The 17,778-nt window shown below is 41.6% G+C and overlaps 1 protein-coding gene across 3 annotated transcripts in view; it reads left to right on the top strand.

Annotated features, from left to right (window-relative positions):
* CADM1 (cell adhesion molecule 1) overlaps positions 1-17,778 on the top strand; it is a 330,596-nt gene that overhangs the window by 282,453 nt on the left and 30,365 nt on the right. For all 3 annotated transcript variants that reach the window (XM_061203807.1, XM_061203808.1, XM_061203809.1), the window contains exons 6-8: positions 8,160-8,259; positions 11,351-11,523; positions 16,400-16,483. In XM_061203807.1, coding sequence (XP_061059790.1) covers positions 8,160-8,259; positions 11,351-11,523; positions 16,400-16,483 — 357 coding nt within the window. The remainder of the gene's footprint in view (positions 1-8,159; positions 8,260-11,350; positions 11,524-16,399; positions 16,484-17,778) is intronic.

Below are 17,778 nucleotides of genomic sequence, written 5' to 3' on the forward strand. Positions count from 1 at the left end.
TTAATTGTGTAGTATGCATTGAAGTGATTAACGTCAATGTAATTTATCATCTGGAGATTTCTGAACATAAATAAGTGAGTTGTTTTGTTCAGCAAGGTGTTGACCTCTCAGAATTAGTGAATTAAAGTCCCCCCTCCCTTTTTTTTTATTATAAATATGAAAGGCACCACAATCAGCCAAGTGTTCAGTTATTTGATTTTCCGGGGCATTAGCTGCTCTTGTTTGTGGCATTTCCCTGTTGGGTGCTCGTTTGCAAGCTCATTAATAAGGTTTTCTCATAGGACCGTTGCTGGGAAGGAAGAACATACAGGAGGGCTCTTAGTTTTCTAGCTTTCATTCTGAGACTCAGCAAGGATACGGCAGCACGCGGTTAAATGTTTAAAACAGAAAGTAATTGTGCTCGCGACCTGGAATTCAAAGCTCTCTTTCCTTAGATGTTAGGCAGAGAACAGTTTTGCTTTTTAATGTTCTGAGCTATATGACCCTAAACTCTTTCTGTGCAGTTTTTTCTTTCCAATGTCTGTGTATATAGCGTTGCTCAAATTTACAACAGGGTTGATTATAGCAGAATGTGGTAGAATTGTAGCACAGTTAGTGGAGCTTCAGATCTGAGCGAACATACTCTTGTCAAATAAAAGCCTGTTTAAAGGAGAACAGTTCACTGTCTGCGCGTTAAAAGAAAACTGTCTAAATAGCATCAAGGTGGAAACACATAGCGACATAAGCTGGGAATTCAAAGAAAAGGTGTGACCCTCAGTATGGAATTCAGATTGCTGTGCAAGGGGGGAAGCCTTACTCTGGACCGAGGTGAATCGGAAGCTCTGGAATTACTGCTGTGTGTCTTTTGCTTTCCCCCATCGTAGCCTTGCTCTTTAAAATGTTTTGCAAAAATCCTCATCTAGTGAGGGTTTTGTGTGTGTGCATATCTGAAAAAAAAAAATTTAAGAGATATGTTTTGAAATGGAGAATGAAACCAAAGACTCAAAAAATGGGTGTTTGAACGCCCTTCCCTGCTCTGATTATCATCTGCCAGTTAATTGTGTTCGTGGGCATCATTTTCAAAATGAGTTTTATTGACTCAATGTAGCCAGGTATTTTGTAAATCCATATTCTTGTTCATCGAGGGTCCACAGAAGGCTAGATTTTTTTTCTTTCATTCCCTCAATTGGGGGAAAATTGGGCATTGAGGAGATGATCAAAACCTGTTCTTTGCGCCAAAATAAATGTTTCTCTGGTATCGATAGTGTCCTGCAGTGAAGGAGGGAGAAAAACCTGGAAATGGGAAAATCTTTCCTGTTTGGAGTGGAGGATAAGACACAGTTTACCACGGCAGCTCCCATATCCCATCCTCTCCCCCATCGATTCTGCTCCCAGGTTATATTCTTCAAAGCATAATAGCTGGCGTTTTCATATTTGGCCTGTTTCTCTCTGATCTCCGGTCTCTTTTTTTTAACAGAATATGCTCTTCCTCCCACTCTCCCTTTCTTTTATTTTTTTAAAGCAATGAATTGAGTTCCAGGGAAGTTATCTCAGTATTTATTATTCCTCCTGAAAAATAATCAAGGCATGGAGACCCCCTGATTCAAACTAATGTTCTAACCTATCATTTTTTGTGTTAACACACAGTAGAAGCGGGTCCAAGTTCCTGATGCCATTAACTCTATAGAGTGTTAGTGAGGCATTCTGCAGTGCCAAAGGGGGCGGGAGGCTGAGTCACTAATACTCAAAAAACAAAGAGTAAATATTGGGCCAACTCCATTGTGAGCAAGACTTGAATGACATGACTCTTAGGGAAGAAAGCCTTTGCCATCATCCCTGCCTTCTGAAGGCACACCCTGTAGAAAGAGGCCTCTTCCCACATCTCACTGTCTGACCTAATGTATTTGGAAAAGGTGTGTCTCTGTGGCTGTGGACATTGAATACTATGTAGTGAAACTAGTCTTCTAATGTGCGCTCTTAATGGTTTTTAACTCAAGGTCAGATTTTGATTCTGTGGAAGGTTAAATGGTTGTAAAGCTAACATCTCAAAATCTAAAAAGAATGGTCCAAGGGGGATCGCTGGGGGAAGTGGGGGATTAATCAGGAGTTTGGGATTAACATATACACACGACTATATGTAAAGTAGGTAAATAACAAGGACCTACTGTATAGCACAGGGAACTCTACTCAATATCTTGTATTGATAATAACCTATAATGGAAAAGAATCTGAAAAAGAATATATATATATATATATATATATATATATATATATATATATATATATAAACCTGAATCCCTTTGCTGTATACTTGAAACCAACACAACATTGTAAATTAACTATACTTCAATTTAAAAAAAACATATGTTTTTAAAAATGTTGAACAACCAAATAAAACTTCCTATACTTAAGGTGGTTAACAAAAAATAAATAAAAAGAATGATTCATGATTTATGATTTCATTTAAGATACCACCTTGAAATATACCCAAAATGTTAAATAAATGTGTAGTGAAGTGGAAGTATGTAAATCAGACACGCGGGTTGAACCTCAAATTTTGGGAGCTGGATTGACCTTCTAAAAGAAAAATAGAAATGTATTTTGCAATGAGGGCTGTTAAAGTGATTAAACAAGGAGGCCATTAGACCAATCTAATAAGGTGACTCTGATACCTTGGTAGCTTATGTAGGCAAACCAAAACCTAAACCAAAGCCAATGCACTCCAAGGCAATGAAACTTAAGCCCAGCCAATCACAAACAGCTAACCAGGCTTCCCAAATAAGGCAACTGCTCAAGCTCTAGCCAATCAAATAATTCACTTGCTTTACTTCCATGTCTTTTCTATTAAAACATTTCCCCCAGCTCCTATGGGAGCATTTTCAGTTTGGGCTGCCCTGTTCAAATGGATGCTCAAATAAACACTTGAAAATTTTAATGTGCCTTGTCTATCTTATAACAGGGCTTAGAGGGATTCATGGTCTGCTTGTTTTTGTTTTGTTTTTGTTTAACCGGTAGCAGAGCTAGAAGTCCATGCCCCAATGTTTCCCCACTTTCTCATTCATTCATTCACTTGGTAAATATGTATTGAACGCCTACTATGTGCCAGGCACTGACACTGTTCTAGGCACCAGGGATACAAAAAAAAACCTTTTCTTCTTACAGAGCTAACGTTCTTGTGCAGAAAATCTTGCTATGAGAATTTTCTCACCCAGTGTTCACTTTCTAATTCTGAAGATTTCTCAAAGATACGGAAGAGTGCTGTGTGGGTGAGTGTGCACCCCACTTCAAAAGCACTGGAAACTACTCTCTGCCACAACATCACAGAATAAAATTTGATTCTGTTGGGTAAACAGTAATCTCAGTATCCACAAAACTACTCACAAGTTGCAACAAGAGGAAATTGCATTTTACTGTGTAATGTGGCACATGCTCTTCGGTCCCACATCCGTCCCCCCAGGTTTGACTCACCCCACTCATCATAGCTCAGCCCTCCTCAAGAAGAACAGTTTAAGTGCTCCGATTCATACAACAGATGTAACAGCAGGAGGTCCTTCACCTTGCAAACAAACAAAATAAATGGCAGTGAAAATTATTCGTGAACGTATTACGACAATGGGAAGCAAACCTTTTGCAAGATGTTCTCTTTAAGTCCTCTGAGAGCTCGCTGTGACTGTGTTCTCTCACCAGCCCCAATGACCTCGTGATACATCGCCCTCCTTCAGAGCAAAGCCGGGCTCTCGCAGCAGCTTAGGCGGCCATGTTATAGGGGTTGATTCTTGCTTTGAGCTCAAGCAGCCCCTAATACTCACCAAATCTCAGGTGCATCTCGGCATTGTCGTGCTTCTCCAAACTGCAGTAATCCCCCATGATTGACAAAGGCCCTTCTGTCAGTGCTTCCCCACCTGAATGCACAGGCACTGACCCAAACCATCCTCGCAGCCATTCTGATCCATCTGGGCCCACACTGTCCTTGAGTTCTCCCTGGTGGGCCCGAAACAATGAACACTTGGTCGACAGGCATCCAGTCTCACTCTAACAGGTGTTTCAGAATGTTGGATGAAATCTAAGTAAGGGATGCAAAGAGCCTGCAGGAACAGATTTGCACTTGGGTTCCTGGGCCTGCTGGCAGTCAGCGCATCAATGAACATTTGAGGCCCACGTCCCCTGATTTAGAAAATCTCAGGCAGGGAAAGCGTCAGGAGCCCCTGGGCTAACAGGTCTCCTCCTGCCGCGGTGTCAGGGCGCCTTCCCTCTTATCTCAGCAATGCTCCTCTCTGGTACATGGGGAGGATAATATCCCAGGCAAAAGGAAACCACAGTGTACTTTTTTTAACTAAGAAATTTTAAAGACCTGATATGTTACTGCGGTAATCTAGAGAGAAGGAGACTGTGACTTTTCATTTACATAGGAAAGTGAAATACACGTTCCAGAGTCTTGAGTTTCATCTTCTGAAAAGATCATAGAATATGGTGCAAGGTCAGACTGGCATGAAATCAATTGTAATCTGCCAGCAAGCCATTCTAACCTCTTTTAAGAGTTTCCTTTTATATGTATATATATTTTCCCTTTATAGAGAGAGCAAAGTCCATTTAAAGAAAGTCTCATCAAATCAGAATGTCTTTCTAATATGATTTTTTTAATTGGCTGCTACTGTAGTGTGACCTAAAGCCTCCTGGTATTTAACCCTCTGTGCGACTTTGACCAATGGACGAATTTTGTCTGCTGTAGTAGTCTTGCCTAAATGTCTTTTATGGGGTTTTAAAAAAATTACAGTGTATTATGAAAACCTCAGATCCGTCGACCTAATTGATTGGCTGTTGGTGGTACCATCTCTGTAGCTGTAATGTTCCATGAGTGCACAGACCTAACTATTTTTCTTATTTTTATATAGCAGTTCCATTTTATAGTGACATTAAGCCATTCTGCAGTACATTTCTAGACAGTTATTGCACTTGGGCAGAAAGTGTCATCTGGCTTTTAGCCTTGTGCCTTCCAACACCAACCGAGGCGTAAAATGATCACCCAGAAAATGTTCTGGGCCTTACCTCATTACTTAAAAATAAATCTTGGAGTCTGGTTCTGTTTCAGAAAAGATGCGGCGGGTTATAACGTTTGATTTATGAACATAATTAAAATATAAATGATGAGCTTCTGGGCTATGCAATCAGCCATCTGGATTGTTCAGTATTTTGACATACTCGGATTGTGGTCAGGATCAGCCTGGGAAGATTTAGCAGCCCTGGGTTCTAGAGGTGCCAGTGGAGTCCCAGGGTTTCTATTCCACCTGTTGGGAAGGCTCAAGTTCCTCTTTCAGGGCAAAGGAGGGGGAATTGAATTTGTTTTTTAAGTTTCCTTCACCCAGAGATGGATCTTGGCACACAGACCCTCTATTTGGCTCCTAGGCTGGGCGTGAAGATAGCTCAGCTGCCCACAGTCGAATAATATGCCTATAAATACTGCACGTGTCAACAGAGGAGGACATTTTTCTGTATAATACAAGCAAGATTAATATTTACCTTTCCAGCAACCTATTAAGGTAACTGTGGCAGCTGTACCCATAAGTAGATGGTAGATGTTTCTCCAGAAACCTAGAGAGTAAATTGGGAAAATCAGTTATCAAAATTGAAGGTGTATTTCCTATGGCTTAGTATATGATTTTTTTAAACGTAAATTCCAGGTATAGCAAGGCCTTAGCTTGTTATTCCTAATTTATGTGAGTAATTGACAACTGGCAAACAGCCATTAGGAACATAAAAAGCATTTAACTAAAACAAACTCAGTGGTACTGAAAAGGCAGGGTGGATAGATTTTCAACACCGTCTTTATTATTAATGGAAGTTGAGCGTGTAAAAACCCTTAGTGCACTGTGCTGAAAAATATACTCCCTCTGTTTGCTTGTAAATTACACAAAGGAGAAAAAAGGACAAAAGAGCCTTCCACATTGGCCAGCAAGCATTCTGCTTCTCCTTAATTAATGGGCCGAAGTCGGCAGTGCATGGAAAATGTAGACCTTCTGTGGATCAGAGATTAACCTATAAGAAAATGTTACATTTCAGCCCAAATTTGGGGCTTTAAATTTAGCTTTCCTCAGAATGGTTCCTGGATAAGGATGACAGAGGTTCCCTAACCAGGAACTCCAGAAGTGCTGCTGTTTCTGAGCATGAACTGTAAGGGAGCCAGTATTTTGTTGTCTGTGTTTTCAGTGGCATAACCTTCTACCATTTTTTTTTTTTTTTTTGGTATCTTGTGGGTTGTTTTTTAAATAAACTTTACCAACTAGCTCTGTGTGCAAGTGTATTATACCACCAAAAATAATAGACCCACATATGTCACCCAATGGTTGTATTTAGCCTACAGTATTGTCTATAGCTCTCAAAGGTGGGCACCCAGGACACTTGCCCAGCAGCCAGTGCTCATTTAAGGTCATCCTGTTTATCCTTTTTGAGTATTTTTGCCTTTCTTTAATGATTAGCTTCCCCACCCAGCTATCAGTATCTGGAGACCTCTACGCCATTTTCCTCTTAAACATGGCCTTTGCCAACAAGTCTAAGAATAGAATCGTGTTACTTTCAGGGGTCAGCTGGAGCTTTCGGTCCCAGTTAACTTACGTTCTCTGGCAAGTGACTTAGCTCCTCAGAAAGCATTACCAATTCAGCGTGCAGTGCCCACCGATGTACAAGAAGCCTCTCTTAAAAGGTTTTGAATGCCACGTGGTTTTCAGAGACAGAAAGATCCAGCGCTAGTAACACGACTGTAAAAACACATCCAGAAAACAGCCATCCCTAGAGAGGACCTCGTGCAGCTTGTTTGGCTGTGTACAGGTAGAGATGGTTGAGCCCCGCCATATTTCTCTTTGCTCCCTGATACCATAGGGTGAATGATAATGAGCGAACCACTGCTTGTAAAAGGCCAAGGGGCTGTTGTTTGGGTGGTGTGATTGTCCGAGAAAGTAAAGTTATGGCAATTGTTTTGACCTTTCAGCCAACTGATGTCTTGCCCTCTCACATTTATTACCACTTGGGTACATTTCCAAAAATATACATTTACAAAGTCATGAAATTAAATGAGAGAAATGATTTAGGGATTAATAGCTTATTAGTTCAGCAAAGGGAAAAAAAAACCCCTCCCAATTCCATTCAGGTTTTATTTGTAAATGTGTTTGTGTGTGTATCTAAGTTAATTCCAAGCCCTCCCCCTTCCCTCCCCATTCCCTGTACCTCCTAGCGTTCCTCTCTCATTCCCACAGCCCCACAAACTCACAAACACAGTTTTTAAATAGCTAGTGGAAATAAGAATACCTACATCACTAAAGTATTCACTTACGGTTAGGAATACATCACTTAGGAATACCTAAATACTTGACTGCGTTAGGAAGCTATACTCAGTATACTTGGCTTTAATTATGGATTGCCATTGGGAAACGTGGGTTTGAATCAATAATCCCTCCAAACATACATTTCATGGGGCTGTCTCTCATTATGTTATCTCTATGACCTTGGACAACCTACATCATTCTCTAGGTACCAATGTTCTCGTCCCTAAAACTGGGCTTTTTCCACCACCAAGGATGGTTCCTACCATAGTAGACTCGGTAACTGTCAGTTTCCTTCCTTCTGATATGTTTACGTTGAGCCATCATAGAGTTTCATTAGGGGCCACCAGAACCTCCCAGTTCTTTATTCTTAGAGACATTTGAGTGGAATTCAGAAGTTTTGCCTTTCCCATTTGAAAACGAGCATAGAAGTGGCAAACTTATTAATATGCAGTGTCACAACATATTGTCACATAGTAATATATGATCTATGATAAAATGTATCAATTCTGAGCACCGCAGATATCTGTGGCTTCACCTCAGCATGAAGGCAAATGAGTTTCCTTTAGCTTGAGTGAGTCTGGAGATAAACTTAAATGTAACAAAATGTATTTCACAGGAAATGTTTGATGTGGTGTGGTTGGCTTATGAATCTCTTATCTGTTCGTGGTTCACTCCTTAGAGTTATTAGTCAATTTAATTTGAGCAAATGCCAGGATTACTTACTAATTAGAAGGATTTTACTGAAGGCATGAGGATGGGAAGCACGTGAGTGCTGGTAGTATGGGGTTTGTGACAGCGTGCAAGTCTGGTTCTGCCTGATGATATCATTTGCTAAACATTGTACTTTGTGTTGTTGTCACACAGATAAGCCTCAAGTGCATATTCAGATGACTTATCCTCTACAAGGCCTAACCCGGGAAGGGGACGCGCTTGAGTTAACATGTGAAGCCATCGGGAAGCCCCAGTAAGTTCTGAAGGCCAAGGTTGGCAGAGGGTCATGAGCAGTAAATGTCACAACACAAGATGTGCATTCACAACTCATTGGCCTGTCACCTGTCTCCTGCTGTAAAGGATGGAAGATTTTTCAGGAACTAAAAGAATATTCAGTGAAAAGGGGAATAAATATCTGTGGTTCTTAAGGGTGAGGATTGGGAGAAAAATGAAATGCCAGCTAAGATTGAAATCTCAGCTAATTCTCTTTTATTATCATCAACGTGATTGTCAGAACTATTTTCTCTCACCCACATAAAATAATCCTAATAAATTTTTAGTGTGCCCACAATCTAATGATATATCTGCTACCTTCTGTGTTAATGTCGAACTAAGCTGTTGGAAAGATGGTTTTCAGACTTAAATTAAGCTGCTGTGTTTAGGGCCAGCTGTAGGCAAATGAATTTGCCTTACTTTTCACTTTGCTTCTTCCCTCAAGGAAAAGTGACTACTAGAAATATTTTTGTTAGTAAGGAATGGTTTGGGACTTTTTCTCAAGGAATATGTATACATACTGCATAAGGGAAAAGACTTACACTCTTATTTTATTGAAAAGTGTAAAAAAAGCTACTGCACTTGCCCCTGCTAAATTAATGAAAGTGAATTAGAGAAACTACATGTATTATCACTAATAAAGCAAAAGCCATGTGGTGGTACCACTTTAGCTATTATTCCGTTTCGTTTGGGGAGGAGGAAGAATCCTTTCATCTTTCTAATAGAGTGAAGATTGTTTTTAACTGTTTCTGAGGGAAAAAAACAATCCATTTCACATGGAACAACAGGTCAACCTAGTGATTGGGTTCACTCAGATTCTTATTGGTCCCCAACAAAAAACAGCATTGAGCTCCCTCTGCTGTCCCCTCGCTATGACTTTTTCCCCCTCAGAGTTTTGCCAACTAGCATATTCATACAAGGACCTCAGAGCATTTTCACAAAGCTTCCCCCAAGTCTTTGGAAAGAATTCTCCCCATGACAGCTAAGCGATGATCTCTGAGAGAACAGAGAGCCGGAGGGAGCCTAGCTGCAATGGGCTCTTTTCCCACGTCAGCCCTCCCTATTTTGTGTGTCCTTCTCCAGGGCCGAGGATTTGCTTCTCTCTGTACTCACCGTTTGGAGTTGTAAAGATGGCCTTTAGGAAGGAGGAGGTGGTCTTGCTTCTGCTTTGCTTTTCCTTGGGTGTTTCGAAGTTATTTGGTTTTAAGTACTTCCGGCTTTACCAGAGCAGTCTTCTTCTCCTTTGAACAGTGCAAAAGATTCAGCTCTTTCTTTGTGTAAACTGTTGGAATTAGGCCCCAGGTAGCAAATTGCCTTCCTTCCAAAACAATCCAGTGGCAAAAAAAAATAAATTCTCTCAGGCCTCTTGCCACTTAAAGTACCAGCCACATTAACTACATTTACAGACTATGGCTTGCTAACCTATATTTTGTTTCTATATTTTTCTTCCCCTGAAGAAGGTACTGTGTTCAGTCGAATGTGCCACGGGGACAGTAAATTGTATGTTTCCTTCGAGACATTGATGCCAGAGAGGGTATTTGCTTGTTCCTCTCAAATCGGCCCGGGTCCACGGTTGTCTGAGCAAAGCACAGGTTACTTGACTGCTAGCCCTTCTAGCATATCACCTATTTATTTTCTCAAGAAATTGCATACAATAAAAATGGTAATTTAACTTGCCATTAAATGTTGTGAATGTTCTCAGCATTTACCCCCACTGATGGTTTCAGCTGTCAAGCAGCGGGACAATAGGTCTGATTGCCAGGCAGAGCCGTTCGCCATTTGCCTGCGAGGAGGACGGATGCAGGGCTCATTTTTAAATAATTTACTGGGTTGTGATAACAAACCTATGTGTCATTAAAGAAAAATTGTGACTTCACATCCCATTGGAAAACCGGAATGCTACTTGACAGGGCTGTCTTGAGTGCCCATTCATATGAAGCCACGGGTCTTTGGTTCTGACGCCTCTCCTAGAGGTAGTGCAGGAAATGAAAGGAAGCTGCTTCTGTGCCCGAATCTCTGTGGCCCTGCCTTGTAAATGGCAGCTTTCAGGCCCAGCCCTAGATGTGGCCTCGATTTCATAGGGGCTGCCTTGAAGGATTATAAATTCAGTGAGTTTGAAAAAGACTCTGTGTGTGTGCAATTTGGGCCCTGGAGCATCTTGTGAAATTTGCTTTTTCCTGATGGATACAAATGTGGTCTTTAAATCACGGAAACAAACTCCCCTCTGATGAGCAAGTGCCGTAGGACCCCAGGAGTTCACGTGGAGGTGCTGTCAGTCTACAGCCATTGATCTGGGAGCCTGTCCCTCAAGCTGGGGGCCTGCAGGTGCACACACAGGGGAAGGGGAGCAGTGTGAGGCCTTGGAGAGCCAGGGAAGACAGGCATTTTGCCAAGGAACACATAGATAAGGTGGCTTGGGGTCTCGGAAGGTGCGGTGGGTGGGGTCTTGGGTTGCTGGAGGGTGTGTTATGGGTAGGGGGTAAGGGGACAGGAAGTGATTACATCTTTCCAGAATGAGAAGAGGTAATTTTTTTTCAAACAGCAGAGTCCAAAGAAAGCACTATTCAGTTGTAAAAGTCCATTCCTTTCTGCGAAACTCGAAATCCACTTAAATATCACAACTTTCTATGCCACTATCTCAGCGTGTTAGTAACCATGAGATTAATGTATGTATCACTAGCCCAGGATCTGATTTTTTTCCCCCTAATTAATGAGATGATTAACAATGGGTGAGCTCTGTCCTGTCTGAATTGGTGTGAAAGCACACAGCACGGCATAAAAATAGGGCACATTGGTTTATTTGCTGATTTGTTGAAGATGAATTGGAAATGATGAGACTCCTGCTTGTGGTCTGTTGAAAGTTTTTCAACACCTGATAATATTTTTTTAAAAATTATATTCCAAACAGATTTGTGAAGCCTTCACAGCTGTAATTCTCTGAACTTAAAATAGGTCCTCTTTAATTGTGTCATCCTGCATGGGATTCATTTACTGTGTGGGTGAGAGGTTTGATGCAGACATCTTGGTGGGAAATCATAATGCAACCTGTCTCTCTCCCATTCCCTCTGCAGGCCTGTGATGGTAACTTGGGTGAGAGTCGATGATGAAATGCCTCAACACGCCGTACTGTCGGGGCCCAACCTGTTCATCAATAACCTAAACAAAACAGATAATGGTACATACCGCTGTGAGGCTTCAAACATAGTGGGGAAAGCTCATTCGGATTATATGCTGTATGTATACGGTACGTGAGAAGATGAAGCCCTCTTCCATTTGCCTCATTTATTATGTAGCTGCTGCTTGTGATTCACTCCTAGAGCTTTTGGTCAAGTTGAAAACCAAAAAACCAGTTTGTTTCCCTCAAGAATTAAAAGAAGCCTGGCCCAAGGTGGACCCCAGTGCTACTACTAGGACGACAGCGACTTTTCTTCTCCCCTTCTAATCATGGGGGCTTCCCTCTAGATCACAGGTTCTGGTCATGCTGAGTAGGAAAGCTCTGTCCTCAGGCACACGCTATGGAGATTATGTTAGAAATAATGACTGCGAAATTCAACCTTACCAATTAATGGCTTTTCAGCTCAGAAAGTCTATTCCCAGCGGTATTTTCCGATGATACCTGGGCTAGCCTTTCTCCTGCTTTGATGAACAGAACTATCCTATTTTCAGCCTGAAGCTATTACATTCCATATGTCGCAAGCCAGTAAATACTTGGAAAAAAAAAAATAGAAGGTCCTTGGTAGCTCTGTTAACCACCTATAGCTACTGCTTTAGACCCAAGTGCTTTTTTTTTAATTTGTCTGTTTTCTTAATATCTTTTTGCAGGATTATTAAAGCATATGATCATGAATTTCACTTTCTAGTCAACAAATATTTATTGTGCACCTACTTGTACCAGCCATTTAAAACTTATTTCCCATTTATAGCTCATGGTCAATTTTGTGTCTGGTGAATATTCTCTGTTTAGTTGAGGAGTGCACTGCCTATCTAGTCTTATGATGACGAATTGAGTCTCTTCTGTCCAGTTGACTCTCTCGGTTACTTTTACACCAGGAAAAATAGTCATGAGCTGACGTGACACAGAATGAGTAACCATAGGCATGACAATTTCAGTATCTTGTAACTATATGAACATGTGTGTGCATTTCTCTCTTCATGTGAGCCATGTAAATAATCCAAGTGTAAGTGTATGTGAATATACACATATACACATGTAAATCTACATATGGGATATTTACACCATAACGTCTTAGAACTTGGCCACTTTCCTTATGAAGAAAATAGGAGTAGCAGTCTCTTTGATGAAATAGAAGCATGCTTTACCTCATATCTACATGGATGTTAAAATATAATCTTTAGCCTTACCTGAGTTTTGTTTTCCTTAGCATAATGCAAAGTTAAAGGCTCACATCTAATCACTTTATGTATAGACTTCTGAGGTGTGATTTCTTTGCACACTACCCATGTTGTCTGTGGTCTACACATAATAGCATTAATTCTCCCCGGTAGTTAAGGAGATCAGAGTGAAGGGAATGGCTCTCCGTGTAGGTGCAAGGAGGTGCCGAGTGCCCCGTTTCCAGCCATCCCCCTTTTGCTTCTGCATCCCTCCCATGCTCAGCATCAGGGTTTGAGCCTCATGCGAGGCCCCAACCTTGCTGTTATCCAGGTTTACAGACTTTCATTCAGCTCTTTTTAAAAACGGCAGATTATGAAAAGCAGAGACAAATTTCCACCAGTCTATTATGTGCTTCCTTGATTCAGAAGACTCAGTTATCTGGAAAAACAGTTTTGACTTATTGTACCCACTGTTCCGACATCTCAAGATGAGAAACGTTTTGTGGATTTGATAGACAGATAGATTTGAATAATTTTGGATCCTAGCTCTGGCTAGCATTTATTGAGGGCTTGCTCACTTCGTTCCATGCGCTAGGGTGACAGTTTTACATGCACGATCACCTCTGATCTCCACGATAACATGACGAGGTAAGCGCCATCATCATGCCATTTTACAGGTGATAAAAGGAAGCTTAGAAAGGTCACCTAAGTTGCCCAAGTTCACACGGTTACTAAATATGTTTCAGAGCCACGATACTTTGACTCCAAAGTCTACAGTGAAATGTGTGTCTTTCTTTGTAGTTTCTCTTACTCTCTCTGCTTCCCGGTAGAACAGTTCCCTCCAATGCAAGATTGTCGTTTGGGAAGGAACTCGCTGGGCCAGAATGCATTATTTGAAAGCCAGGAAACAGAGACCTGCCCATGTAGGCAAGCGCATCTACATCCAACTATCTCCCCAACCCAAGATGGTGCACTTCGCCTGGTCTAGGAATTTGCTAGATCCACAATTTGCTACCTCCCTCCCGTAACCTGTACTAGCAGTAATGTTTGGGATGACAGGCTAGAATACTCACCTGAGGTGTTGCTTGTCTAGTAATAAAATATTCTAGCAGTTTGAGAAGATGGTGAGTAGGTTTTCTTTTCAAAGCCAATTTATTGTCCTACTACAGTAGCTTTCAAAGTTCTTTATGAACTCAGAGTCAACATGCTTTTAAAATGTTTAATTCTCTAGAAGTAACTTCTATACTTGGCGAATCTATCTGGTTAGCGCCTGAGCCCCAGTTGGTTTTGTTCTTTTAGCCTCTATGTGTCAAACATAGCTTATTAGCTCCAACTCTGTATTTTCTTAAATAGTGACCTCACATTGCTCTTACCACTAGAAATGATCTAAGCATTACACCTGGTAACGGAATCTAATTCATTTAGGTCACTTGAGCCACATGTGAAGGACAGGTTACCCCAGTAGTGATGAAAATAATTGAAAGTGTGTGATTTTCACAAAATGAAAGGAACTAGTGACCTTTTTTCTGAAGTCTCTGCCCTCGTTAGTTAGTCTCTGTTCCACTCCTGTTGGTAATCGTAATTTCAAATCACCTTCAGGTGCACTTTGATTGTATTGTGGACATCGCACATTTTGTGCCAATACTTTTAGAAATAGAGACAGAAATAGCATTATAGCATACCAGCTACAGATGTTCCTTTTCAGTGATAAATATTGTCATTGAATCAGAACAGAGAAGGCACATCTCTGGGTACAGCTGAATTGGGGCGTGGAGAGAGCAGGTTGTCTTCAGGGACCGGTGCCCCTCGCTCACCTGCGTCCCTACCTGCACCTGTACCTGCACCTGCCGCAGGATGTAGGTGCATCCAGTGGTCTCCCAGGTTACAAAATGCTTCCCCACCTGTGGCCTCCGTAAGAAAGTACTCCAAAAAGCAAGACTGAACGTGTACTGTCCGTTCTTCTTCTAACAAGGTAGTTTGAAATTATGAATCATTTCTACTTCTTGGAAGAAAATGAGATTTTTTTTAATGGATTCTTTTTTTGCACTCATGTGTGAGGCTGCTTTCAATAGTCGTTTAAACTGCTGGCATCCCCAACTGCAATGAACAGAGTCTCCCCTAAAACAGACAGGTTTGCTCTTGATTCTTCCCTGTCAAATTCGTACATTTGTGTACGTGTGAGAGAAGTTTGTGAGGAAAATTAAAACTGATTATTGATCAACGGTAGGAATCTTTTAAGCAGACCTCATAACCAAACGCCAAGATAATGTTTTCGTAAACTTCCAGGAAGTTCCACCAAACCCAATAAAGACACAGTATATAATTAAAGTTAGGATGTATTAATTAGACAGTCTGAGAGCTCACTTGGAGATGAAAGGACAACAGATGTGTCAGGGAGAAAAAGTTGACGGGCATTAGATAAAATTTAAAATCAAAAGCCTTCAAATCGTCTTACGCTCTATTATAGCAGAATGATTGATTAGGTCAAAGTCTTGCTGACAATTTAACACATTCAGTTTGATCAGTTGGGCTGAGAATTTTTTTTTCTCTTTCATATTTGCCTTCCCTTTTCCCCCAAATAATTTTGGAGATGATAGAAGAATATACAGTATATCAGACACCTGACAGAGGATTCCCTATCAGATTCCTGGCTTGGAGGGTTAAGCCTTGTTTATATTTAATTCTCTTGTTTACAAGATGGAAACGTTCTTCAGTTTTATCATTGTCACCCACGTAGGTCAGGCTTGAGCAAAGGCAACAAACTGATTAATATTTATAAGTTGTAAAATTTACTGACTTTTAAAAAATAAAATCTCAGTAAAATCTCACATGCCTGGAACTTGATATTTAGTGGTGACATTCTCTCTTCTGTGTATTTATTACAAGTATAGAAGTAGTTTTACTTCCTGCTGGGATGTATTGATGGAGAATAATGAAGTTAACAGTCAGAGAGCAAGAGGCAGGCACACACTTTCCCTTGGCCGACAGGAGCCCTTTAGATAGATCAGCGCCATCTCCTCTTTTCTCCCACCGGTGAAAGTATAAAACGAAATGACAACCGTCGGACCCTCTCAGGGTCTGAGTTGGTCTAACCTCACCTTTTGAAATAGGATGGGGGGGGTGCGTGTCATATGTTTTGATTTTTCCTCCCTTCTCTACTTCTCATCTCCTCATCCCTAATTCACTTCATTGATACAAACCTCTTTTTTTTTTTTTAATTTTTGAAATTTATTTTATTTATTTATGGCTGCGTTGGGTCTTCGTTGCTATGCGTAGGCTTTTCTATAGTTGCGGCGAGCGGGGGCTACTCTTCGTTGTGGTGCGCGGGCTTCTCATTGCGGTGGCTTCTCGCTGTGGAGCACGGGCTCTACATGTGCGGGCTCAGTAGTTGCAGCACGCGGGATCAGTAGTTGTGGCTCGCGGGCTCTAGAGCGCAGGCTCAGTAGTTGTGGCGCACGGGCTTAGTTGCTCCGCGGCATGTGGGATCTTCCCGGACCGGGGCTCGAACCCGTGTCCCCTGCATTGGCAGGCGGATTCTTAACCACTGCGCCACCAGGGAAGCCCCCAAATCTCTTTTCTTCTTTTCTTAGCTTTTCCGAATAAGGCCTTGGGATATGATTATAAGACATAAATCTTTGCGGGGCCGGTGGGGGGGTGGGGAGTCTTTGGATTTTAAAGGGAGAAGTCATCAAACAACATGTCAGTGTCTTCACGCCTTTGTTGTGTCGTTACTGATCACCGCTGTGCTCAGCATTGTGGGTTTGATTCTCCTTTTTTTCTTTATCCAGATCCCCCCACAACTATCCCTCCTCTCACAACAACCACCACCACCACCACCACCACCACCACCACCATCCTTACCATCATCGCAGGTATGGTACCTTCATTGCCATTGCAGATGTCCTGAATGTACACTGTCTTTCTGGTATGTATAACAAGAAGCCTAAAAGGTCCCTTTAACTCCTTGGAATGGAATTATTCCTTTATTTGGGAACTTGACAGACATTAGATACTGTGTTCTCAAGTCGACTCTTAAGGACCTCAGAAAAGTCTTTAACATCCAAGCATTTAACAGTAGATCAGATATTTTGCAGAATTCTTTTTTAAGCATCACCATGCAAAGCAAAATGCTAGGGGGAAAATGGCAGCCTGGCTCTTAGAGAACACGCGGATAGCTTGTGCTGAGCCACGGTTGACGAAACGGTAAGTATCCTGGCTTTGGATCTTCTTCTTGCCTTAATTTCATCTTAATCCACGTGAAGGAAAATACACACCCTTTAACATGTCCACGTGGGCCATGTTCCTAAATGCATCATCCTTCCTGCCCCAGAGAGTACCTACCCACTGACCGTGTGTCACCTGGGTAGTCACCGTCTGTTCCACTCTGGGCACTCGAGTACCCCTTCCTGCCCTCCGTTAAACATTGGAGGAGCCACCGTGGTTGTCACTCTGTGGTTTAGCTCTTTGGACTGTCTGAAACTCCTATTCAAAGTGAGTTTCGCGGTCTCCTTTTTCTGACCGTCACTGAGGGAGGAGGTTATGCCCTCCAGCCCCCTTCCTGGTTGGTCCCCAGCGGCTCTCAGTGCTTGATGTCGCTTGTCTGGGAGACTTGTTGGAGTTTTCTCTGCCGACCAGGGTGGGAAAGGTTATGGCCGCACCATGTCGACTAGACATGCAAGATTTCCTTAGGTAAGACCATCCTTTACATTGACTTTCTGGAGACATTTTCAGTTTTCACAGGAGTTGGTGTGATAGACATGATGAAAATTCTAAGTGTTCAGGGAAAGAGGAGGCCTCATCGGTTTATGAAATATAACAATAGATTGTCTAATTTCAGTTTTCTTCACCTTTCTAACCATTACAGTGGAACAAAGAACTTTTAAATAAGCCACTAGTGAGCATGGTTCTGAATGATGTTTGCGAAAACATCAGTGCCTGCACTTAATTGAAAAGCTTCTGAAAATCCATCCATCCATCCAGTTGGTTTTTGTGTCTCACCCTAAACTCAGCTGCATCCAGGCTGCTTCCTAAATTCTTGTCTGTGTGTATTCCCCTTTTAGCTTTTTGTTAGTTTCTTCTGCTTCTTAAATAAACTCAGTTTGTTAGCAGAGCGGGAGAGATTCCTCCCACTTTCAGCATCCTTAATAAGTGCAACAAAGATGCTCCT

Source organism: Eubalaena glacialis, chromosome 10 (genome assembly GCF_028564815.1).
Source record: "Eubalaena glacialis isolate mEubGla1 chromosome 10, mEubGla1.1.hap2.+ XY, whole genome shotgun sequence".
NCBI classification, from domain to species: domain Eukaryota; kingdom Metazoa; phylum Chordata; class Mammalia; order Artiodactyla; family Balaenidae; genus Eubalaena; species Eubalaena glacialis.